Below are 26,314 nucleotides of genomic sequence, written 5' to 3' on the forward strand. Positions count from 1 at the left end.
TTTGCACCAACCTAATATTTCACATCAAATTCTATTTGAAATTTTTATTAAAATATGGTAATACTACAGTTTTATATTAAAGCAAAAAAAAAAGTCCATACAATTTTATTCTACACATTCTTTACGAAACATAACCATGTAATTTTTCAAGTTTTTCTACTTAATAAAAAATACTTTGCAGAAAATTAGTGTCAAATTTTAATTTCTTTTATTTTTAGGGAGTAATTGTTTTTAAGCAGTGTTTTTCTTCTAAAATTATAGTTTTAAAATCGGATAACCTACAAAGATTAATACGAGTAAATAAGGAAACTCCTTTAAAGGTTTTTCGTTATTTGTGCATCTATGTTATTGTGCTAAAATAACTTTGTTATTTAGAAAGCCATTCTTAATATAGGAAGGAGGTTGTATTGTAACTATTCTGTACTTTCACCTAAAAATTTAATAAACAGAAATTTCATAAAATTAATTTTAACATTAAATACTATTAAAAATAGCATAGATGCACAAGCACAGGTTTTTTAAATGTTATCGAATGAGGAGCTAAAATCTGCTTAAAATGTCTAAACTAAACACTACTATGCCTCTGATTTGATCTGGTCCTCTCTCTTCAATATATCTAATTCAACTCTACAAAGTTTTTCATTATTTCTTATAACTAGCACCTATTTTTTTTACATATGAAACTGGATTGGTTGGTTGTTTTTGTTTTACGGCATATAAACCTTTTTCAGGTTATTTAATGCCGAATCTAGTTATTTTGAGGAACGATTTTTAATGGAGTATATATTTTTTTTTAAGTCAGATTCTATTTAACCCATAGTTGGGACCCTAACAGGTAATACCATTCCGGGTCAGAGTGGACCAGGGAGCAATGGCAATTAAAGGGTGGCTCCACACTCCCCAAGGTCCGCAAGGTGGGGCCTCACCATCGGATATAGTTTTAGGTCATATCCAGGACCGTATGAAACTGGAAGATAGCCTAATACAGTTTCCTTCAGTTATAATTCATTTATTTATTTTACTTTTCAGATTAGAATGTCAGTAAAAGCACGACGTTCAGTTTTAACCCGTGGTTCACAAAATTTGCTGGTCCACCTTGTCATTTGGATGAAACAACGCCCCCAACTTCACGACAAGTCATCCAGTTTATTATTTCCTCGAAAACAGTTATCCCCACTTAAAAAATAGTGAGATTTCTAAGTTAATTGCCAAGGAAATAATTAGTATTCGGCAAGCAGTCAATCCGCAATTGCCCTTGTTAAGGTAACATTATATAGGACAGAAGGTCAATATATTTTGCTATAAGAGGGCCAAACAGATTGACAGGAAATCTCTTACAGCAATCAAAGTGAAAAGAATGAAGGAACAGCTAGACAGACTGTTTGATATATCTTCTTATAGCTGTAAACATTCTGTCTTGAGATGTGATGACTTTGCAGTAAAGTGCAAGACTAAATATTGTCAAACAAGGCACATAGTCTGCACTTGTCCTCCTAACAAGGAGGTAAAATTAATTCTATAGATTCACCTGCAATTATATTCTTTTTTTGTGGAAAATAAAATAATATATTGGTATTTATTATGTAATCTGGCTCTATTATTAAACATGCAAATTTTCCAATTTTCAGGTTCCACTAGAAGAACTGCCATTTACAGTAATTTTTAAATTAATTGATGGAATAACAAAAAGCCTAACAACATTTACTGGTCCTTTGGGGAAACTTTGTATCAATAATTATCAAGATTTGCCTCAAGTAGAATTCTAAATAATTAGTGTCCCTCCCAATCATCATTATCTGACAGCAGAAGAAACAAATAATTTAAGTGTGAAGACCAGAGGCTACTTTTTGAGTATGCTGTTGGCATTTCTTGTGGAGAAGTTAACTTAGAAAATTGGGTCCTTGAATCAAGGAAGATGGCTAACATAAGCCACAAGGTTAATGTGTTTATGGACCAGAGGTGTCTATCCTCAAACACTATGATAAATTAAACATTTTGGTCAAATTTATCATCCAAGTGTATGCAGTTAGTTGGTTTGAGATCCAAACCAACAATATTTTTTGTAACTAACAGTATATTTTTTCAGATTCAGATTCAGAGAACAAAACAGTTAACTGAAATCCAAATTACTGTTTTAAACTGTTCAAAATATAGTGCTTTTGCACTACTTCCGGAAAATATAATATTGATGATAAACTCAGATGAATTGGATGTGAGAGAAGAGAACATTCAAACGATTTTGTCAATTAGGTAAATAAATATTTATCCATTAAATTTTATTAGTTTTCTTAATTTACCCAAACAATAGCTAGTTTTATTCATATTACATCGCAAAAATATTAAAAAAAATAAGCGTTTTCAAATAATTGTTTTTTTTTTGTGTTTTTTTTTCCAGAAATAGTGAACAAAAAAAAAAAAAAGATTACTGCTATCAATTTTGCAGCTACACACTGGTCAAATTTGATTGATTTTTCTCAAAAAGTTGTATATGGGCAGGAAGCAAGACAGACACATTATTACAAAGTTATCGTGCAAGCAAATTAGAACTTTATTTTCTTCAAAAGGAAATTATACAGAACACTTTAGTTCTATTATAAGTTTATATTATTGCCTCTAATAAAAAATTGAAATACATGGTTCTGTAACTCGTATCAAGTTGTTCAAGTTGTTATATTGTGTAATACATCTCCACATATCTTTTTGAATTGTGAAATTTAAAAGACTTAGTTGCTAATTAGCGTTTTTTACAATTTTTGTTTAATCAGTGCAGTAAAAGTTGAAATATTTTGCTAGTTGTGATTCATAATTAAAATTATAATTCATGTATTTATTTTTCTTTCAATGTATTTCACATAAATATATCAATTTTAATTGAATATTTTATAAAAAAAAGTGAAATTTCAAAGTCAGTGTTGTGAAAAATGCTATGAAAATGAAGGATTTCTCACCATTTTTCTATACGATTTTTAAAAATTAAATGCTCAATTTTCTGTTTAAGATGGGAATCTAATTTTTGGTATATGTTTTATCACATCAAATCCCAACTATCATCACCAGTGCCATGTTGATTTTCTGAAAAAAGTTGCAAATCGACCTGCCCTATAATCCCAAGAGAAAGTAAAAAAAAAGTATCAAGGATAATGTAAGGTACAAGACTTACAATAACGGGGATAAAGTTTTCTTCAAAAATTATCGGGCAGGGAAGAGTTTTGGGGAAGAAGGCATAATCTCAAGAAGAATTGGGAGAATAGTTTACATTATAAAAGGGCAGACTTTTCACCAAAAAACATGAACCAACTGAGACCCCGATACATAGAAACAGTCAGAAACCAATAGTTACCAAAAGAAATGCTATATGACACTTTCCATATACAACATCCAAACAAGTACCAGTAACTCAGAAATCCAGTCACCCTCCAAAAGTAAAAAATTGGCAAAAACAAATGGTGAGGAGAAATGAAAGGAAAAGGACTTAATTTTTTGGACAAAGTCTAAAAAGGAAAAAATGGTAGAAGCAAATTCTAGGGAAGAATTTAGCTTGGGAGGAAGGTGATGTAATGGAATAACCTAACATCCCTTCATAGATGAAATGAACTATGGATATATTGACCCTCTCACGTGACTGAGAGAAGGAAAAAAGACAGGAAGAGAATAAGAAAATATGTCGAGTAACTCTTATGTCACATGTATTCCCTTGTAAATAAACCCCTTTGTCTTTCACCCATAACCCCGTGTTTCTTGCTGTATTCTTATTTAAAGTAAGGATATAACAGTTACTAAAAATGTTTTGAAATTATAAAGTTACTAAAAATGCAACACAAAAAGATGAACACTTTTTTTAAAAAAAACTTACCAACAAATTCTTCTGTGTCTGCATTTTTTGTTCAATGACACCCAATTCTTTCTCTCTATCAATACGTTTTAGCAACAAATTGTATTTATTCTGTTTATCACTTAACATCGTCTGAAAAGAAAAAAAAAAAAAGTCATGGATACATAAAAAAATATTAACATATAATACCAGTTTATATAATTGCAGAATCTAAAAGTGTAAGCCATTTTGACTTTCAGAACAGTTTCAGATGGTTTGCTGTTACACACAATTCCTGGGAGGTGACTTGTTTGTAGTAGATTGTTCCACAGAACAAAATATTCTTACCGTGTCGAAACCCGGGAAAAGAACATGTGAAATTGCTCCAAAAAAGGTTTAATATTTATGAAGCAATTCTGGTTTCTGATTGGTTGGTAGCAGAACGTGAATTTATTTGATTCGTCAGTTCTTAGCAGCATCGTTTATAAATAGAATCGTCCGACTATGTGGGATCATACCCCATTATAGAACCAAAATATTGCAACATCCTCCCTATTTTTTATAATGGGGAAGTCCCTTGTGTTTGTTCTGCTCAAAAATAAATATATATTTTTATATTCACTTAGACATAACAAAAATTATAAATCATTTGGATCTTAGAATTTTAGCATTTAAAAAGACGCCATTTTTAATTGTGTTCAAATGTCAAAAAGGAAAATTAAAGATTTTTTTTTTTTTTTTCTAAGCAAATGTATTAGTTACGCATTAGTAGGTTAAAGTGTTAATACAAATAAAATGGATACAGTTTAACGTCTTGTCCAGGACGTTTTTTTTTTTTTTGATATATAGAAATCTATATACTCTGAGCATTACCCCTAGGGGTTTCCGCTGATATTCATGCAAAAAAGTAAGAGCCTTCTCATAAGTGGAACTTTGCTGGTCTGTATTTTTAATATATAGAAATCTATATACAGGGCAGTGAAAAAAAAAAAAAAATTATTCAGTCGAATTCACCAACAAGTTTTGAGAAAAAACATTGTAGCTTTATCCGTGTCACCGGTTTCGTAAATACATCAGATATATTTTGTTCTGATGATATGTAATTCAAAATAATGGATTCCTTTTTTATCTCGTTTTTTATGAAATGATATTTTATATCTATATGCTTAGATCTTTGGTTGATTATCGTGTTCTGTGCTAAGACTATACTGGCTTGATTATCACAATTAATTACTACGGGGCTTGTAATCAATTCTGGCTCTAAAATAGTCTTCAGGATATTTTTAAGGTAGAGTGCTTCCTGGGTCGTGTATGTGAGCGCGATAAATTCTGCTTCACACGGAGAGAGAGATACAATCTGTTGCTTTTTAGATTTCCATGAAATAATAGGCCCATCTGGTAGAAATAACATGTTTATCTCTTGGGAGAGGCACTACCGTATAGGTATCATTTTCGGTTAAGGCATCTATTTCTTTTTTCATGGCAATTTTCTATTCATCACAATGTTCTGAATTAATTGCTTCGTTGAAGCTTTTTGGCGTATTTTCCATTGAATAGCAATAGTCGATTTGATAATCTTTTATATTGTCGACCACAAAAAAATCGGGTTGTCTTCTATTTCTTTTGGGATATCTTTCGACTTTATCATCATCATCATCATGGACACTCTCGTCTCCGTCATTTTTATTGTTTTCGTTGTTCTAATTATTTGAGGTAATATAATTTTATCCTCTTCATATGACGGGTTTTTGTCTGTAAAATAAAACGTGTCTGTGAATTTTACACACTGGATTCTTTTTATTTCATTTTTTTCGGGAAAAAATATTAAATTGGCTGGACTGTTTTTATCGTATCCAAGAAATATACCTTTGTCGGCTTTAATATTCAATTTACTCTTTTTCTCTATATATGCGAAGCAAGTTGAACCAAATATATGCATTCTGCTTAAATTTGTTTTTTTACCACAGAAAGATTCATATGGAGTTTTAGATAGTGTTTTGTTAAAGCACCTTTTACGTATATAGGCTGCCGCCATAAGTGCATACGTCCAGAGGTTTTTAGGGAGTTTTGATTCAATGAGTAGGCATCTTGCCATTTCAAAAAATGTCCGCCACGCACGTTCAGCATAGTTTGTCATTTTCCCTTGCATACAGACGTCGCAGTTGAAGGTTTTTGATGTTTGTATTCGCATTCCATCAACTACAGTCGGCAACTTTTTGATATCAGGAATATTGCAGTGTCCAAGAATTTTATGCCATGTCTGTAGGTCATGGCAGGCGGTTTTTGATGGGACTACGCTATTTAAATAATATAGTCTTCCATTTTCTTTAATGTCGAATACAGTTCCATTCGGGTATACCAGTTTTGATTTATTGGGGCTAAAGTTTATATTTGCACCTTGTTTTGTGGCAGCTTGTACAGAAAATATATTTTGTTTAAATTTTGGGATTAGAAGAGCGTTTTCTAGAATACAGAAACACAGTTCACCTTTATTGTTCTTTAGCGAGATTTTCGCATTGCCTCTTTTCAAAACGATATCATTACTCGACTCCTGTCAGCTAGTTCTACAAAATGATTTTGTGGCTTAAAGTTGGGATCAAAATTGATAAAATCAGATTCCTTTGTAATCACATGTGCCGTGGCCCCACAATCGACAAGAAAATCATTATTATTTGTTGAAGCATCAAATGTACACGAAAATAAAAACGTATGTTCGCTAACAGATCTCTCTACATTTTTAATGTAGTCGCTATTTTGAGTCCTGTATCTACATTGGAAACTCTTGTGATTAGGTCGTCCACAATTATAGCAAATAATTTTTGTACTTTTCTTAGGAAAAAACCTGCTTTTGGCAAAGTTGCGTTCTTTATTCCTGGTATGGGTATAATTCGATTTTGGTGTTTTTATGTGTGTATTTTTAAATTTCATGATACTTGTGGATTCGTTTTTTTCTGTGATCATTTTTTCAGTTTCTTCGTAACTTCTGAGTGCTACTTTGAATTGGCTAAAAGTCATGGGTTTTTCTTTCTGGGTTATCACGGTGGTAAATGGCTTGAAATCACTCGGTAATCCCTTAAGGACCATGGAAATTAACAGACTGTCACTTATAACTTCACCAGACATTTTTAAAGAATTTGCAGTTGTCTCGGCTCTTATAATATAATCAGCATGCAGTTTCGGCATCCATTCGTTTTAGAGAGGTCAGTTCAGTGTATAAAGAAATAATTTTGGGTTTTCCTTTCGATAAATAATGCTCTTAATATGTTTAATGCTTTGTAGCCGTCGTCCAGGGCTTCTCCCATTACCAGTGATAGACTTCGGTCATCAAAACACTATTAATTCCGCAAAGACAGTTGCGTTCTTTTCAATGAAGTCGGGGTCGTTTCTGTTTTCAGGTTGTGTTTGTAGTACTTTGTGTAGCTTTTGGATTCGTAGATATCCCAGAAATTTAACTTGCCACAATTCGAATTTTGATTCGGATCCATCGAAATAAAGACGCACGCGGGGCGCATAACCTCTAGAAGTGTAAGCCATTTTGACTTTCAGAACAGTTTCAGATGGTTCGCTGTTACACACAAATCCTGGGAGGTGACTTGTTTGTAGTAGACAGTTCCACAGAACAAAATATTCTTACCGTGTCGAAACCTGGGAAAAGAACAGGTGAAATTGCTCCAAAAAAGGTTTAATATTTATGAAGCAATTCTGGTTTCTGATTGGTTGGTAGCAGAACGTGAATTTATTTGATTCGTCAGTTCTTAGCAGCATTGTTTATAAATAGAATCGTCCGACTGTGTGGGATCATACCCCATTATAGAACCAAAATATTGCAATATCTAATATAATATATAAAGCAACAGTAAATAACAAAATGGATGTGAGTAGCCAATAATAAATTGAGATGAATTTTCCTCCACTTCTTTCAGCTCTTACAATGATCCACTCCTGGAGATCCTATCTTTTTAGGGCAGTTAACCAAACATGGTTTTGCTATGGGAGATAAATTCTGAGTTTAATAAAAATGTTTACTTCCCCTACTACTAACCCTAGATCTGAATGGCAAGCCATATATATATATATATATTATATATAAACCTTTTCTTTAATTCTACCACAAACTGAGTAGCAACCTCCTAAAACAAACAAAAACTTGTAAATCTACACATAATTAGTAGACCTTCCCAAGATGCAAAGAATTTATCTCTCGTAATAAAGATTAACATTAGAATGGCCTTGAAATAGTGAGACTTCAGTTCAAAGAATTTCTGTCATGTGATGATGTATGGAGGTAAAACCTGGCCAGTAAGGGCTGAAGATGTATTACATGAAGAAAAATATGAGAATTATATGTATGTTATCAATGCTATAATGTGTCGTTACATTCCAAATCTCTTAGACCCACACATTGTCTGCTACCATCATCAAACGAACAAATAAAACAGGAAAAAAACCTCTAGAAGTGTAAGCCATTTTGACAACTCTGCATTTTATTCCAGTGCAAATGAAATTTATTCCAAAACACATTTTATTATTTTTCAAGTCTTTTCACACATGTAGTGTTGTACGCTCTGCCATATAAAATGTGTTTGTTAAAAGTCTCTGTCACCGCTTTTTGATGCCAGCCTAAGCCGTACTTTCTTGCTGTCAACTTCACATGTCCATCTTTCCCCGCCCCCACTTTGCTTCTCTTCTTCGGAAGCCACTGGGGGATACGGGTTATAGTATGTCCATGTTGAAAGAATAGATGAGAATTCTTGGTAGACGATAAGAAAATTGGGATAGCAAGTTCAGCTCACAGGAAATCAAAGGAGGAAATAATCAGGATAGGCTTGAGAGAAGGAGAAATATAAACCTGGTCAGATATAGGGTAGTTTGAAAGTCAATTTCTAAAAGCGATTTACCACATAACATGTAAAATGGGCATTCAATGATGATTAAGTTATTGCATCATGGATTCATGTGAACAATTATAGTATGAATTTTAGGAGTTTTAGGTGTGCAGTATTACTGCTTATGAATAAATTTATATAAAGATTAATGTGGCATAATGATAAAGAGCCCTTTCTACATATAGAGGCTTTATACCTTTCTTATCCTTTTGAGGAGACAAGTAAAATTAGAAAGAATGTGTTGTTGAAACATTACAAAGAATGCAGCTCCTCACTCAGCTAGGATTGACAAGGCTAGATTGTTTATGCAATTGAGGTTGACCGGTTAAAAGGTCAAATCTACTTGGCAGACATCAGGATTTCAAAAGAACATTTCAGTCTCTTTGTTTACAATATCTGTTTTGCCATGAAGGAAGATTTGTAATTCAGCTGGTATTAAGATACTATTGAAGACAGATCGACAGTATGTCCCGAGTAGTTGAAATCAGGACCCTGGAGGCCATGTGCCTCAACTCAGGTTCTTAAAAATGCTCCTTCCTAAATATTAAAAAAGAATTTTATTTTCATCTACAAAAAAAGGCATTGTTCGCTTATTTCATACAACGTTCAATTTATTCTACAAAGATAATTCTGCCACTAATGACGCCAAGAAAATCCATCAAGCAGATCAAGAAAGCAGCTGTCGCTATATCAAACTCTTCATCTCAACAAAATGTGCCTTCATGTGACCATTTATTCCCCTGGGAAGCTGGTTGACATGCCTAGAATGAAACCGTGATTCCAAAAATGCCCCCACAACACAAACACACCAAGTTACTCTCCCGATAAACGATAGTGTCATATTAGAACAGCCGATTAAAATTAATTCATGTCTGTGCCAGCACATGGGACTACCTAGCAATAGAATATAAAATTGTACAAAAGAAATTAAAGAATTGGAAATTAACAAAAATGAAAACTTTGAAAAAATATTAAGCTTAAGTTCACTTAAGATATTTGAACTTAATTATAAATCTATCTCATACATATATAACAGTGCATATGAGTGCGTAAGATGTCGGTGGCAATGAAGGATGACTTGCGGGGAGATTAGCAGCAGCAGAAGCAAGAAACTGTGCAGATGCAAATTGGGAAGTGTGTGATAAGGAAAAAAGGAGAAAGAAAATCAATGTCAAAGGAAATGGACGTGTGAAGTGAAGACAACTAATAGCTGTGGCTGACACAGAGTTGAAGAGAAAAAGTGTACAGCAGGCGAGATGGATGATGGCGAGAGACTTAAGCGGTACCGAAAGTACCAGTAATAAAAACATTTTGTATTCAGACAACAGATCAAATTTCTAGGGTATGTAACATGACTTAGCTATCATAAGTTAGTGACTGAACTTTTGATGGGTCAGTTTATGAATAAAGAAGCTTAGAAGATAGCTGAAATTAGAGATTCGTGAGTGAACAAAGCGTTTGCATTAGATGCAACTGTCGATGCTTAATGATAAAATCAAACTATATTGTGATACCAAAAGGAGAAAATGCAATAATTGTCGCATAATGTTGATATCTGATTAAGTCAGAGGCATGGATAATGCCTCTGGCCTGTTGGGTCAGGTGTCAACTGTAAATTATCTCGAACTAGCAGAACCCGTAAACCAGCGTTGCCCAGTGGAAGCATACCCCATCCTCGTAAAAAGTTAAGTACGGCTGTTGCTAGTATTACCCGATACCCAACCCCCAATCTCCTCATGTTAAGAATAGCTTTTGGAATAGGCATTCCCAACATCCTCATGCTAAGAATGGCTTTTGGAATAGACATCCCTAACCTACCTCTGTAAACAGGGGATGTAGGAATAGACACCCCATTTTGTGAGGGGCGGGTTGTCAAAGTATCTGACCAAAATTTAATACTGATAATTGTTGTCATGATCCCCACGTGCAAATAATATGAACCAACCTTGTAATTTTAGGCGTGCAGTGTCGGTTTGAAAAAAATGCAAATGTTGAGTACTTATCTAATTTTTGTTACCATGCTGAAATAATGTTATTTTGAAAGCCATTCTGAACATGTTAGCGAAGAGTGTTTTGTAAGTAATCAGTGTTTGTAAGATATCCATGTTGACCTTTAAGATCCCATAAGAAATAAAAACTGTAAAAGGGAACGTCAGCGACTACATTGTCCGAAAACTTCTATTAAATATTAGTCTTTTTATAACACAAATAACTAATACATATGCAAGTCAAAATTTTTTTATAGTTTTTTAATAATTTCACAACTGTACTTTCTATAAAATAACTTTGTGCTTAATCACCTTGATTTAACCCAACCGGATTTTTTAAAAATTTTAATAGTAAAAAATAAAGTCATTGATTAAGATTCTAAAAAAATACCTATTCGCATACAATGATAACGTGGTTTTTATGTAGACACAAATAGTTCACAAATAAAGTAGGTAATCGATAATGATGTCTTTATTCAAAAAACTTATTTGCAGACAATGTAAATGCGATCTTGGTTCTCGTGACTCTTGTGTCCCGATTTTTCGTTTGGTAAAATTTTAATCACATGATTACAGTATAACGACAATAAAAGAAATCATTTAATCAAGTGCTGCTTGTTATGGATTTAGCCTCTGTTCAGTCTCTGTAGGAGCAGCTGCACATGTAATTGTGTGGCAAGGGTTGCACAATTACCAACCACACCCCTCCTGAACCGGCATTGCTTGAGTCCAGTGGCAAGGAGAAGTCCAGGACGACTGGAAACGATGTCGAAATAAACGGAGAGCATATACATCACCTGGAAGTCCCAAATGGTCACCCATCTGGTACTGGCCAGGCTCATCGTGGCTTAACTTTGGTGATCTGATAGGAACCGGTATGTCAATGTGATTATGCTGTATGTTTAGTTGGATACGATATTGAAAATTACTGAGCTGGACGGTGTTATGTAACTATTCAGTACTTTCACCTAACAATTTAATAAAAAAGATATCGTAGAACTTAAATTTATATAACCATTTTATTATATATATTTTTTGAGGTGGGGGATTGACTTAGTGTGCGTGCACTTATGTTACTGAACTGGAGTGTGTATTGTAACTACTCTGTACTTTCACCTAACAATTTAATAAAAAAAAATGCAAAACTTGAAAATACTATTTTCAAAAATAGCACGGTAACATAAATGCATAAGAACCACTTTATTTTACATATTTCATTTCCAAAGGATCCCTTGAATTCACAATGATTTAAATTATAAGTGTTGTGCAATGCTGTCTAAAAAAAATTATAAGTGTTGTGCAATGCTGTCTAAAAAAAATAAGTACTAAAAAATAATGGTAACATTTATTGTATTTTTTTTTAGAAATAATTACACAACACTTCTAAATTTCAATCATTGTGAATTTATTCAAAAGGTCCTTAGGAAATGAAATATGTAAAATAAAGTGGTGCTTATGTACTTATGTTACTGTGCTATTTTAGAAAATAGTATTTTCAAGTTAAATTAAAGTTTTAGAATCTGTTTGTTTATTAAATTGTTAGGTGTGTCTAAAGTAAATAAAACGTGTGTTTGAATGAAAACAAAAACAGATATAAGTGTCTCTCTCATTACCGTGCTTGAAAACATGTTAATAGATTCACAATTAAGCCAACGATAAATGTAACTTACCTGTTAGAAAAAGATATATATATATATTTTTTTTTGAAGTGTTATTGTATATTTTTAGAAATAATTACACAACACTATAAATGTGAATCATTGTGAATTTAGTACTTGTGCATAATTTGAACCAAACTGTAACTCGGCGTCCAATTGGCTTTGCTTGGAACATGACGTTAGTGTTGGGATGATTCCTAAACTTTTTCAGATTCCTATTCCAGGAAAATGTTGATTAACGATTCAGATTCCTGTGAAATTGTTGTTTTGAAATATACCATTATATAATCGAAAGTTTTTGTGTAGTGAAAAAGTGGAAATACAATTAAGGGAATTTCGAAAATGATTTGATTTTTTCGTAAAATTTCTTCCATCAAAGATAAAAGTCAAAACAAATATTTCAACCATGAATCAAACATGCACCATGAAATTAATAACAATCAATTTAAGGAATTATTTTATATATTACAAAATATAAAGACAAAGTGCGGACATACACGAATGCTACCCCTGTAGCGAAATATGCATTGGCTCCGATGTTGCACATTGTTTGACTGAGGGAGAAGTTATTTTTACAAGGAAAGAATTTTTGCGTGTGTGACCTATTTAAAAAAATTTTTTAAATCTATTTTGCCTTGAAATTTGCGCATGATTTTTGTTATTATGATCTTTTTTTTTTTTTGGGGATGGAGCTTTTTTTTTTGCCGGACTTTATTACAATTATTAACAGCAAAATTGGTGAAAGTCAAAATGGAATCTGCACTATTTTAAAAATATTTTCAAATTTAATTATGTTCACAGGATTGTGAGCCATTCACAAAATTTTGTGGATCCGCTTACTGGTGTTTGCACCAACAATACTGAAGCCTACTGGTCTCGTATTAAAAGACTAAAATACATATTGGGATCAGTAGGAGAAATGAAATAGTCTAATGTCAATGAGGTCATGTATAGAAAGGCTTATATTATTATGTTATAAGTTATAACATGAAAAGTGAAAAAAATATTAGATAATTTTGAAGCATTTTTAGAGCATGTTCATGAAAAATATGGTAATTAAAAAAAAAATCCCAATAAGTTTTGGGGAAAAAACATGGTTTGAAGAATTGAAATTTTTATTTTTTATTTTTGAATAAAAAAATAATTATTAAAACAAAAACAGTAGTGTTCTCATAGAATAGTTTTTATTTTATTCAAGAAAATAAAAAAGGTACTCATGCACTTATTGAGCCGTGCTGAAATAATGACATTATTTAGAAAGCCATTAACGTGGGGACGGGACAGTGTTGTGTATCTATTCTGTACTTTCACCTAACAATTTAATAAGAACCTGTATTGTAAAACTTTAGTTAAACTTGACACTACTATTTAAAAATAGTGCGGATCAGTAAGTGCACTAGCACCAAATAACATTTCACTGTGTTTCGATCTACGACATTCCATGAGAGGTACGTACACGCTAAAGCTTTTTGTTTATCGCACAAGTGCTAATTTTAACTTTCACCAATTTTCCTTTAAAGAACAATTAAAAACTCTTCAAACATTTGGCGAGGCACTTAAACCACTAAAAAAAATAATGGTAACATAAGTGCATAAGCACCACATTTTTTGTTTTGTTTTACTTTGCTTTGATTTTGTTTGTTTGTTAAATTCGGCCAAAAAAAAAAAAAAAAGAAAAGAAAAAAAGGGCCTTGTATAACATTTAAAAATAGTGTGGATTCCATTTTGACTTTCACCAATTTTCCTGTTAATAATTATATAAACTCCGGCAAAAAAAAAAAAAAAAAGTGAAGCTTAGATAAGTAGGTTCTGCAGACGAGCCTCGTTCTGACATTCAGAAAATTTAGGTTAACAGCTGGTGAAGCTACCGAAAAGTAACCCTTTTGAATGAACATGGATATAACCAATATTTCTTTAAATTAATTTCTTTATTTTACTTAAAAACAAAATGTAAACATATATAAACAAAATATTTTAGAAAATAATTTCTTAATTTTAAATAAAAATTGATTATAAAGAATTAAAAAAAAAAAAAATTATTGAAAAATATTGCAAAGTGTTTACATAGCTGGTTCTTTGGGATAATAGGGGCACCTGAAACCTTCTTCCAAAACGAAAAAAGCTTTAGTGTTTTCACTATTTTAAAGCACATTTTTTTTTCTTTAAGTTTGAAGCACAAGCAGTGACTAGTTAACTTAGAACAACAAGGGCACATGGCTGAAATTCTTCAAAGTTTAAATATATTGTAATGCTTTAATGATGGTCGAAAAACGTTTTTCAGCCGCCAGATTACTTCCTATTTACTTGCCTCCCCACGAGGGCAGAGTTAGACACAAGGTCGGTTTTTAATGTAGAGAAGCATTTATTACTAAAATAAGAAATGGTGAAATATAAAAGCAAGTTAAATTTTTTTTAATTCAAAGAATTAAAGAAAATATTCAAACAAATTTCGAAACTCATTAAGATAAATAAAGATTACCTTTAAAGTAGTTAATAAAATTCTTGTACATCATTAAATATGTTATGAAAAGTTCTATGACGTCTTTATCATAAATTTTTGACAGTTTTAATCATACTTCAAACAAACAGTTCGACTTAAAAATATGAGAATCGTAACAAAAGAATTGTAAATCTAAGGTATTTTTAACGATGCGATTCCGATCAAAATACATGATTCTTACAATTAACAATTCCAATTAATCGCCCCACCACTAGCTTAAGCTGGATTGTAATGTGACGTAAGATGTTGATCAGCCAATCAATACACTGCAAAGTAGCAGACAAGCTTTTCAAAACAAAAATTGGAAGAAAATAAAAATCACAAAATTCAAAAGCAGCACACACCTGTAACAGCCCTTTTCTGAAAGCTAAACAAAAACTGAATATCTCCAGTTTGGAAAAGTATTTGATGACACCGGAAACAAGCTGTCTTATAATGTCAAAAATGCTGAAAAACTGCATTAAAAGAAAAAAAAACAAAAAAAAAAAAAAAAACGAATTCACTTTTGGGATACTACCTGCTCTGGCCAGGATATTAAGCACTTGATTATGGCTCTATCTAGGATATTGAGCTCTTCTATAAGTAAGGAGCCCCCTAAAGTACTATTAAAACCAAGGTTTTAATCCCCCCCCACCTCTAGAAGAGAAATTATTTAAGTGATCAATGAAAAAAACAAAAAAAAAAAAAACAAAACAAAGGCCTGCAAAGCACTACAAAAGCACCAAATATAATTAAGGATGACTCCGAAGTACTACTGTATCCCCCCCTCCTTTGTAGTTAAAAACATAAAAAATTCACAAAATATTTGACTTTATTTTAACATGAAAAGTTTGCTAGAAATAACATCATGGCAGTAAAATTCGAAATGATGACATTGTGACAAGCAATTTCAGAGGTTTAGTATAATAATTGATATATACATATCATATGCTTATGTATCGAGGTAGGCTTTTGTATGTATGTATATGTATGCATGTATATAGTCTGCTTATTATACAAACATTATTGGTTATATATGTGCATATCTGTTTCAGTAGAATCCCAATTAAAAAATACTTTATTAGACCAAAAAAAAAAGAGTGATATTGAAACAAGAGTTAAAATTACATTCGTTTTTTTTATAAGATATTCAGGTGTGGTTTATACTTTGGAAGAAAGTGGGGTGTATACTTTGTGATCAAGGAAGAGAGTAGGGGGCAAGTACAATTCCATGTGTTTAAGCTGTTGCAACAGGAAAGTATTGGTATTATTTTAACTTGGCAGTTATTTATTGGCCTAAGATTTCCCTTTGATCTGAAGTCATATTATACCCTCATCGCCACTACTTCTGTATCTTAGGTTTTTATGGTTGTTTTTTTATTTTCTGGTCGCGACTTCATTATCAGTTTATTTTATTGATAAGTTCTATTTATTTATTGATATTTTTATGTTTATTTATTTCTTGTTTTCAAATTACTGATTTATTTACTTAGATATTTGCTCATATGGTCAAATAAACAGTCAGTTGAACAGATTATTTTATACGATTTAAATAAAGGTGGTATACTGGAAACTATATTTTCCACTATCGTGGTGTTTGAAGTAATTACAATGGAAAAGGTTTTCATATCTATATATAAACTTAATTTCGATATTTGTCATTCTTTCATTTGGGTTGTTTATCTTTTCCTCAATACTAGAATATATATTTTATAGGTTTATATGCTTTGTTATAGGGTAGGTTCTTCAAACAGGTACATAATAGCATATATTTGTCTATATTAGTGGAGTATTCTGTTCTCCAAATCCTCTAGTTAAAGTACTTAGTCATCATTTGGGATATGTGGTTATGTAATGCTGCTTTATGATAATATTTGTAGGTATATATCAACATTCCAAATTCAAGCGTGCTACACCCATAGATTATTTTAATATTTTCGGGTGTTTAATGATTAAGTATGCAAAGTGGACCCACCTTTATCCATATTGTGTTTCTGTTTGTTTAGTTTAGTATTAAATGGTAGCGCTTGAGACAGTGCTGAAGCGTAACGAGAGGATGACCCCTTCCCTTATTTAGCTAAGTTATTTATGTTAGCCTCTTCGATGCTTTTCAGTGAGTGTTGTTATTAATTAGAGGTGTGCTGGTTTATAGTAAGTATAGTTATTAATTTGTGGTGTACCGGGACTACTTTGCTTCCTGTCAATCCTTATCTTGGTTCATTTAAGACATTGGGAGTGAGGGGACTGCTATTCGTTTTTACATCTTATTTAAAGCATAGTTTCTAAAGTGTTTGCAACTTATAGCCGATTCTACTTTTACATTTAATAATTCTTCATGGTCGTTAAAACTAATCATCTTATGCTTCTCTGCTAAACATAGATAACAAGGTGAAGTTAATGAACTACAGGTTTTAGCCTTCCTAAATATTTTCCATTCGAGTAAAGGTGTTCCGTTAGCTTCAATTCATTTCTAGTAGTGTACCGAGAGTAAGGTGTCCATAGCATATGTTTTATTATTCACTGACAGTATGACCATAGAATCTGTTTTTAAAGGTCATTGAGGTACTTGCTTATGTAGAATTTTTCTATTTCTGGGTTTTCTACAGTCCATATTCTAGCCTGGTATACCACCGAAGATGTTAGGCAGTTATTGCTATTGGTCTTAGGCAATTCCAGGTCTTTCTGTTATCACTATTATTAGTGTCTGTAGTTGGATTATTTTTCCTTAATATTTTATTGTGCTTTTTTACGATTCTCTCTAGGTTTTCAGTACAGCTGTAGCCAAGTTTTAAGGTGTTTTTATTAAAGGTTTTATGTAGTATACTACCTGGTGGGAAGTATTTATCTATAAGATGAAGAAATCTATTTCCAAATTTAGTTTTTATCATTAGGTTGAAAGGGCAGGGTAGACCAGATTATTTTTCTTCCTTGATTATTAGATCTAGTCGAATTTATATGGCTTTTATGGCATTAATGTCTGCATTTTTGTATCCACTTTTTAGAGCATTCTTATCAATATTTTTGCATTTATTGAACATTTCCTCATTGGAGGAGTTATTTATTCTATATTCGATTGATTTAGGTATGTGCTTAATAATAGAGGGTGGGTGGTTGGAGCATAGGTGGATATGTGGGGTTTGCATTTTCTTTAATGTATGGTTTGTAGGTATTGGTAGCCAAATCAAGGTGATGCCTAGAAAGTTGACTTGTTTAATATTGCTGGTAATTTAAAACCCATATTTTTCGTAACCTTATGCATTTTTCTTGTAAGTCCATCACATTTTATGCTTGTGGCATCCTTTACTATCATCAGGCTGTCATTCCTGTTTTTCAAGTTTTCTCATTATTTAGGGTGATGCTATGCAGTAGGAATAATCCAACTAGGTCTGTGGCTTCTGCCAAGTCCAGGGATCCTATGGCTAAGTCAAAGAAGCCATTCCGGCTATTTTTTACAAACTCAATTACTTTCATGAAGAGCTCCTTTGTGATCGACACGTAGTAATCCATAATGTTGAATTTTATGAAGGCACATTTTTTCCTAGTAATATTAGTGAACCATTTGATAGAGTCAAAGGTGTTAATCCATTGGTTGAGTTGTATTTCACTTTAATTTTGAGGTTGTTTTTTCCAAAATTTTCTTCATTTTCCCAATTTCTGGTCTAGTGAGGTTAATTAATCTGGTTGCTGTTTTTTTCAGGTTTGTGATCTTTGAATAGGATGTATGCTTCATTTTCCTTGAGTTTACTAATACTCCTGATCTGTAGATCCTCAATTTCTCTGCTCTCACTGTTGTTTATTTCTACTAGGTTGATGTTAGCCTTTTGCTAGTTTTATATATATACTAGTGGGGAGGGGAGTACCTGGCGTTGCCCGGGTGGTTTTGGGTGTGTGTGCTCAGGTGGGGGGTGTTAATGAAAACCTAAGAATAAGCGAAGTAAAAAAAAAAAGAAAAGACAAACCCCTCCCCCCAAAAAAAACATGTGAAAAATGGCTTAAATAACCCTGCTTCAATATTAAGATTAAAAGACATTTCACACCACGATTCGAACCCAAACCCAGCGTTGCCCGGGTGTTTAGAGGTGTGTGAAAAACCAACGTTAAAAAATCTGAAAAAGACATGGAATAACACTGCTTCAATATTAAAATTTATAAAATCAAAAAAAGAAAAAAAAAAAAGAAAAAAAAAAAAGAAAAAAAAAGACATCTCACACCACAATTCGAACCCAAAACGTTTAGATAATGAGGCCGTGCTCTAAGCAACTGAGCTAAAACTACGTCCACGAAAATTGATCGTTTTTTTTAAATCTTTAAATTAAATCAGGTTAAGACGTCATTTGCGCATGCGTAGAACTGAACTTGTCATGAGAGGACGGTTTTTGCTGACCCCCTTCCCCTGTAGAAAACTGTTGATTTCAGGGTGAAGAAATTAACATTTTTGGCCAATTTTTCGATATTTGTCGGGCAAAGGTTGGAAGTTTAAAATGATACCGATCTGGCAAAAATCTGTGACCCGCGTGGAAATTTTTTGCGAGACATACAAACAAACACACATTTTCGCTTTTATATATATAGATAGATAGACTAGCGGGGTGGGGGGTGGGGTACCTGGCGTTGCCCGGGTGTTTGGAGGTGTGTGTGCTCGGGCGGGGGTAGGGTTAAATGAAAACATAATAAGCGAAGTATCAAAACATAATAAGCGAAGTAAAAAAAAAAAAAAAAAAAAAAAAAAAAACTAACGTAAGGCAAACGAACGATAAAGAAAACGCAAAAAAGGAAAACCAACGTTAAAAAAAAAAATAAATAAAGTGAAAAATGTCTTAAATAACCCTGCTTCGGGGGGGTATCCGGCGTTGCCCGGGTGTTTTTGGGTGTGTGTGGTCGAGCGGCGGTGGGGGGCGGTGTAAATGAAAACCTAAAACAGAAAAACGAACGTTAAAAAAATCTGAAAAACACGTGAAAAATGGCTTAAATAACCCTGCTTCAATATTAAAATTTAAAAAATTAAAAAAAAAAAAAAAAAAAAAGAAGACATCTCACACCACGAATCGAACCCAAAACCTTTAGATAATGAGACCGCACTCTAAGCAACTGAGCTACGATGACGTCGCCAAAATTGCATCGCTTTTTCAAGTATTTAAAGTAAATCAGGTTACGACATCGTATGATGCATGCCAATTTTTCGATATTTGTCAGACGAAGGTTGGAAGTTTAAAATGATACCGATGTCGTGAAAATCCGTGACCCATGTTGAAAGTTTTTGAGAGACATACAAACACACATTTTCGCTTTTATATATATATAGACTAGCGGGACTACACGGCATTGCTCGGGACCGTATAAACAATGAAAAAAATCGAACTTGGTTTTGTAATATATTTGTTATTCTTATGTGAGAGGAATTTTTATGTTTATGTATCATTTGCTCTTTCGAACAAAAGAATATTTTACCAACATAAGACGGGTATTACACATAAAATAATTGTATCTTACCTAGGGTAGGTAATTTACAGCATGAAAGGACGGGTAATATACAACACATTTATCTCATCAAATCCCAAGCGATGCCAGGTATTTTGCTAATATATATTCTCACCTATTTCATTCAATCCTGGGCAACGCTGGGTGTTTTGCTAGTATATATCTCAATCAATCTCATTAAATCCTGGGCGATGCAAGGTATTCTGTTAGTATATATTTCAATCAATCTAATTCAATCCAAGGCAACGCCAATTATTCTGCTAGTATATATTTGCATCTATCTCATTACATCCCAGGCGACCGTGTATTCTGCTTGCATACATTTGCATGTATCTCATTGAATCCAGGGTGACTCCGAGTAATCTGTAAGTATTACTGTGGACGTATCTCATTGAATCACATAATTCTTGGATTGTTACAAAATTCGACAATTTAACCCACATTATCGCTCACCTGTCTAAAATAATAACTTTGAGACATTGTCTTGGCTGGTTTTTCATTACAAACACATCATCCAAATAACTTACATTTCATCATCTTTTATAATTTTTGGATTTTTCAACAACCATGTCACATGATCTAACTTATATTATCGACCCACTCTTACTAAAATAAAAACTTTGATACGTAGGCTATGGTATGTTACTAATTTCTACTATCACTTTTCATGAGTAAATCCGCATTATCGCCCCCTTCTACCACTAACATAATAACTTTTAGACATTGTATGGCTGGTTATTTCATTACAAACCCACCAACAAAGTAACTCACATTATATAATTTTTCATAATTCTTGGATATGTTACTAATTTCAACAATTATTTTTAATGAAGTAACTGAAATAATCGCAACCTCTAACTAAAATAATAACTTCTATCAATTGTCTGGTCTGTCTACTTCATTACGAATACACCAATCAAATAACTCACATTTCATCATTTTTCATAATTTTTGGATATGTTGCTAATTTCAAACATTTTTTCTGAGTTCAATCACATAATCCCTCTCCTCTTACTAAAATAATACCTTTGAGACATTTCTGGGCTGTTTATTTCATTACAAACACATCATTAAAATACCTCACATTTCATCATTTTTTATAATTTTTGGATATGTTATGAATTTCAACAATCAAATTTAATGGGTGCGCACATCTAATCGCCCAATTCATACTAAAATCATAAATTTGCTACATTGACTGGGCTGTTTATTTCATTATAAACACACCAATCAAATAACTAAAACTTCATTTTTCATAATTCTTGGATATGTTACTAATTTCGACAATACTAACATGAGTTAATCCACATTATCGCCACCTCCTATCACTAAAATAATAACTTTGAGACATTGTATGGCTGTTTGTTTTTTTCATTACAAACACACCAATGAAGTTACTCACATTTGACCATTTTTCATAATTCTTGGAAATATTACTAATTTCGACAATTATTTTTAATGAAGTAACTCAAATAATCGCCCCACCTCTTTAACCGACACGATCCCCTTCCTCTTACAAAAATAATAACTTTGATACATCTTCTAGCCTGTCTATTGCATTACGAACACACCAATCAAATAACTCACATTTAATCATTTTTCATAATTCTTGGGTATGTTACTAATTTCGACAATCATTGTTTGATTTAACCCACATAATCGACCCCCTCTTACTAAAATACTAACTTTCAGACAATATCTAGGCTGTTTATTTCATTAAAAACAAACCAATTTCGACAATCGTTTTTCATGATTTAACCAACATAATCCCCTCTCCTCTTGCTAAAATAATAACTTTGAGACATTGTCTCTGGTTATTTCATGATAAACACACCAATCAAATAACTAAAACTTCATTTTTCATAATTCTTGGATATGTTACTAATTTCGACAATCATTTTCCATGATTTCACACACAATCGTCCCTCTCTTACTAAAATAACAACCAGGCGACATTGTAATGACAAACATACAAATCAAATAACATTACATCATTTTTCATAATTCTTGGATATGTTACTAATTTCGACAATCATGTTTCATGAGTTAACCCACATAATCCCCTTCCTCTTACTAAAATAATACATTTGAGACATTGTAATGAAATTACCAGCCTAGACAATGTCTCAAATGTATTATTTTAGTAAGAGGAAGGAGATTATGTGGGTTAACTCATGAAACATGATTGTCGAAATTAGCCTAGACAAACACAATAATCACATAACTCACATTTCATCCTTTTTCACTTTTCTTGGATATGTTACTAATTTCGACAATCGATTTTTATAATTTAATCCACATAATATCCTTTCCTTTTGCGAAAATAATTACTTTGTGACATTGTCTGGCGTGTTATTTCATTACAAGTACACCAACAAATAACTCACATTTCATCATTTTTCATAATTCTTGGATTTGTTACTAATTTGGACAATAATTTTTCATGATTTTGCGACATAATCGGCCCATCTTCCTATATGGGGTATTCTGTTAGCAGAAATATCCACCTATCTGATCCGATCCCAGGAATTCTCCTTGGAAACATCCCACCTATTTCATCCAATCCCAGGCAAAGTCGGGTATTTTGCTAGTACATATATCCACCTTTCTTATACAATCCCCGGCAATGCTGGGTATTATGCTAGTACAAATATCTAGCTATGAAGCTACACCCAAGGGAGGTCATTTGCATATTATAATGATTGCATATTATTCTAATAGAATTTGACAACGAAGCTACATCCAAGGGAGGTAACTTACATTTTATGACAATGATTGTATATTAATCTAATGGAATTCGACAATGAAGCTATACCCAAAGGAGGTCACTTGCATATTGCACCAATGATTTTATATTAATTTGATGGAATTCGACAATGAAGTTACACCCAAGGGAGGTCATTTGCATATTATTACAATGATTGTATATCAATCTAATGGTATTTGACAATGAAGCTGCACCCAAGGGAGGTCAATTGCATATAATAACAATGATTATATATTAATCTAATTGCATATTATAATGATGATTGTATATTAATCTAATGGTATTCGACAACGAAGCTACATCCAAGGGAGGTCACTTGCATATTGTAACAATGATTGTATATTAATCTAATTGTACCTATTTACTATACCTCCTCACGGGACAGAGTTAGACACCAGGGTCGTTTTTTAACGTGCAGAAGAGGTACAAAAATAAAAATTGTCTCAGTCGTGAAGGATTTCTCCTCCACCGAAAGAGAACAAGAAATAGAAGTGCAGCATCTGAAGAACAGATACTACACTTTGATCTTGTCCCGAATCTAATTGTATTCGGCAATGAAGCTACATCCAAAAGAGGTCACTTGCATATTGTAACAATGATTGTATATTAATATAATGGTATTCGACAATGAAGCTACATCCAAGGGAAGTCACTTACATATTATATTCTGTGATGTTTGGAATATGACATCGTGTCTCCATGTATACGACAAATATATATTTGGCATCTTTTTCTTGACTAAGATCAAAGTGTAGTAGCTGTTCGTAGAATTCTTGCGGTCTCATCTATCGCCTCTCTCCTAAGGAGGAGGTCATACTTTGCAGCATGTCAAGCTTTAGAGAAACAAACATCAATCGAAAGTAAGGATGGCCTTCTAAATAATGTTTTTAGTTCAGATGTGATTTTTGGAATATGACACCTTGTCTCAATTTAGTATTCGATAAATATAAATTATGCATCTTTTTATAATAGAAGATAATGGTCGGTAGAAAATTAAGCTGTTACTTGGTCTTTTGGCTAAGATCAAAATGTAGTATCTATTTTTAGAATTCAAGTGGTTTCATCTTTCGCCCCCAACTCACACTAAGAAAATAAAGGGGAGGTTATACCTGGGATCTCAAGCTGTAGAGAAACTAACGTTACTCGAAAATGAGGATTTATGTCTGGGATGTCACCAAATCCATTAACTCATTTCGTATTATATTAAAATAAGAATAGGGTGTAGTGAAACAAATGCTGATTAACTCATTATGCCTAACACCTTCCTGCCTCTAAATATATAGCGTTACTAATATAAAAAAAAGAAAATGGCCGTTTTTTTTTTTTTTTTTTTTTTTTTTTATTGTTGTGAAAACAGGCATCGGTCGTCTTAGGCTAAATATTTTTAAGCATAATTTTTAAAAAATTTAATTATCATTTTTGCTCATGAAATGTTTAGCGAAAGAAATATACAAGCTAATTCAAACGTCAACCGCCCCCCCTCCCAGTTTAACAGAGGTAGGAGGTCATGTGTTAATACAAAAAAGAAAATGGCTGTTTATTTTTTAGCGTAAAGTTAACGATCCGTCTTGTAATCTGAATATTTTTAAGCTTAATTTTTTTTTCGCCTTATCATTTTTTCTTGACATTTTTTGTTATACTCTCGTATGTTTACTATTTTTTAACCCATTAGTCACGTTGGAAACATTTTCATAACGTGTAAGATAATATAATAATTTGTACGATACTGACAGTTAATCTTTTTATTTGTGTGGTACTAACAGTCTCTTAATACAAACGTCGCCATTACAGCTTGCTGACGTTGAGATCACGTGACATAACTCAACGGATTTTAAATACAGGGTGACGCAAAAAAAACAAAAAAACTGGGCCCCGTGTACACTTTATTTGGGAGAGTTGAGGCCCGTTTTTTTTGGTACTTTTTAGAATCGATTTAATATTACGCAATATTTAACGTTAAAATGTCACTTTTTTGGCCCCCTCCCCTGAAGAAAAACAGTCAGCTGACCCACTTCTAGTGGTCCTTTTGGGCCAAAATTTAGATATTTGTCGTTCGGAGGGTCGAGCTTCAATCTGATACCAAGTTTGTTAATTTTTGTTCTGTCTGTCGAAAGTATTTTAGCGGACATACAAACACACACACATTTTGCTTTTTATAGCGGGGGTACCCGGTGTCGCCCGGGTGTTTGGAGGTATGTGCTGTTAAATAAAAAAGAAACCGGGGGGGGGGGAGAAGTTGGTAGGATCGAATCTGAAGCACTGAGGCGAAGTTTGAAAATAAAATCGGCCAGCCAGAATGAGTTACTGAAAGATGCTTGAATTTAAGTAAGAACCAAATTGACATGTGCGCGCACGGAAGTCGTAGAGCGTTATGACAATGACGACGTCAATGACCAGGTTTGTTTGTTATAAGTGAAGTAAAAAAAGAAAACATTAAAACTTAAACGGGGGGGGGGGGTAATCAAAACTTCGAAAAAAAAAAAAAAAAAAAAAACTAACGTAAGGCAAACAAACGAAAATAGAAATACAAACACTTGAAAAATGGCTTAAATGTTTCGATATTAAAATTTTAAAAAAATCGATGGGTACCCGGGTGTTTTTGGGTGTGTGGTCGGGGGTGGATAAGCGAAGTAAAGAAAAAAAAAAACCAAAAAAAAGAAAAAACAGAAAAACCAACGTTACGTGAAAAATGGCTTAAATAACACTGGTTCAATATTTAAATTTAAAAAATCGAAAAAAAAAAAAAAAAGAAATAAAAAAAGACATCTCAGATCACGATTCGAACCCAAAACGTTTAGATAACGAACCAACACGCTAATCAACTGAGCTAACGCGACGTACATGAAATTTAGTCAGTTTTTCAACTATTTGAAGTAAATCAGGTCATGACTTCATCTGGCGCATGCGTAGAACTGGTCGTCACGAGAGGACCATTTTTGTTGACCTCGAAAATTGTCAATTTCGGGGTGAAAAAATTAACGTTTTTGGCCAATTTTTTTATATTTTTCGAGCGAAAGATGGAGCTTCAATATGATACCAAGTTTGTAAATTTTTGTTGTGTCTGTCAAAAGTTTGTAGCAGACACACAAACATACACACATACATTTTCGCTTTTATATATATAGACTAGCGAAGGGTACCCGGCATTGCCTGGGTGTTTTTCAGTGGGTGGGGGTGTTAATGAAAACCTAAGAATAAGCGAAGTTAAAAAAAAAAAAAAAACAACAGAAAAACGAACGTTAAGAAA

General features: G+C 32.8%; 1 protein-coding gene across 3 annotated transcripts in view; it reads right to left on the minus strand.

The window, feature by feature from the left end:
• Nucleotides 1–26,314, minus strand: part of LOC145263171 (putative U3 small nucleolar RNA-associated protein 11) — a 309,596-nt gene that overhangs the window by 33,691 nt on the left and 249,591 nt on the right. For all 3 annotated transcript variants that reach the window (XM_080120209.1, XM_080120207.1, XM_080120208.1), the window contains exon 7: nucleotides 3,854–3,964. In XM_080120209.1, the coding sequence (XP_079976335.1) occupies nucleotides 3,854–3,964 (111 nt within the window). The remainder of the gene's footprint in view (nucleotides 1–3,853; nucleotides 3,965–26,314) is intronic.

The sequence above is a fragment of the Euprymna scolopes genome, chromosome 38 (assembly GCF_053919585.1).
Source record: "Euprymna scolopes isolate OS-2025 chromosome 38, ASM5391958v1, whole genome shotgun sequence".
Taxonomy (NCBI): Eukaryota; Metazoa; Mollusca; class Cephalopoda; order Sepiida; family Sepiolidae; genus Euprymna; species Euprymna scolopes.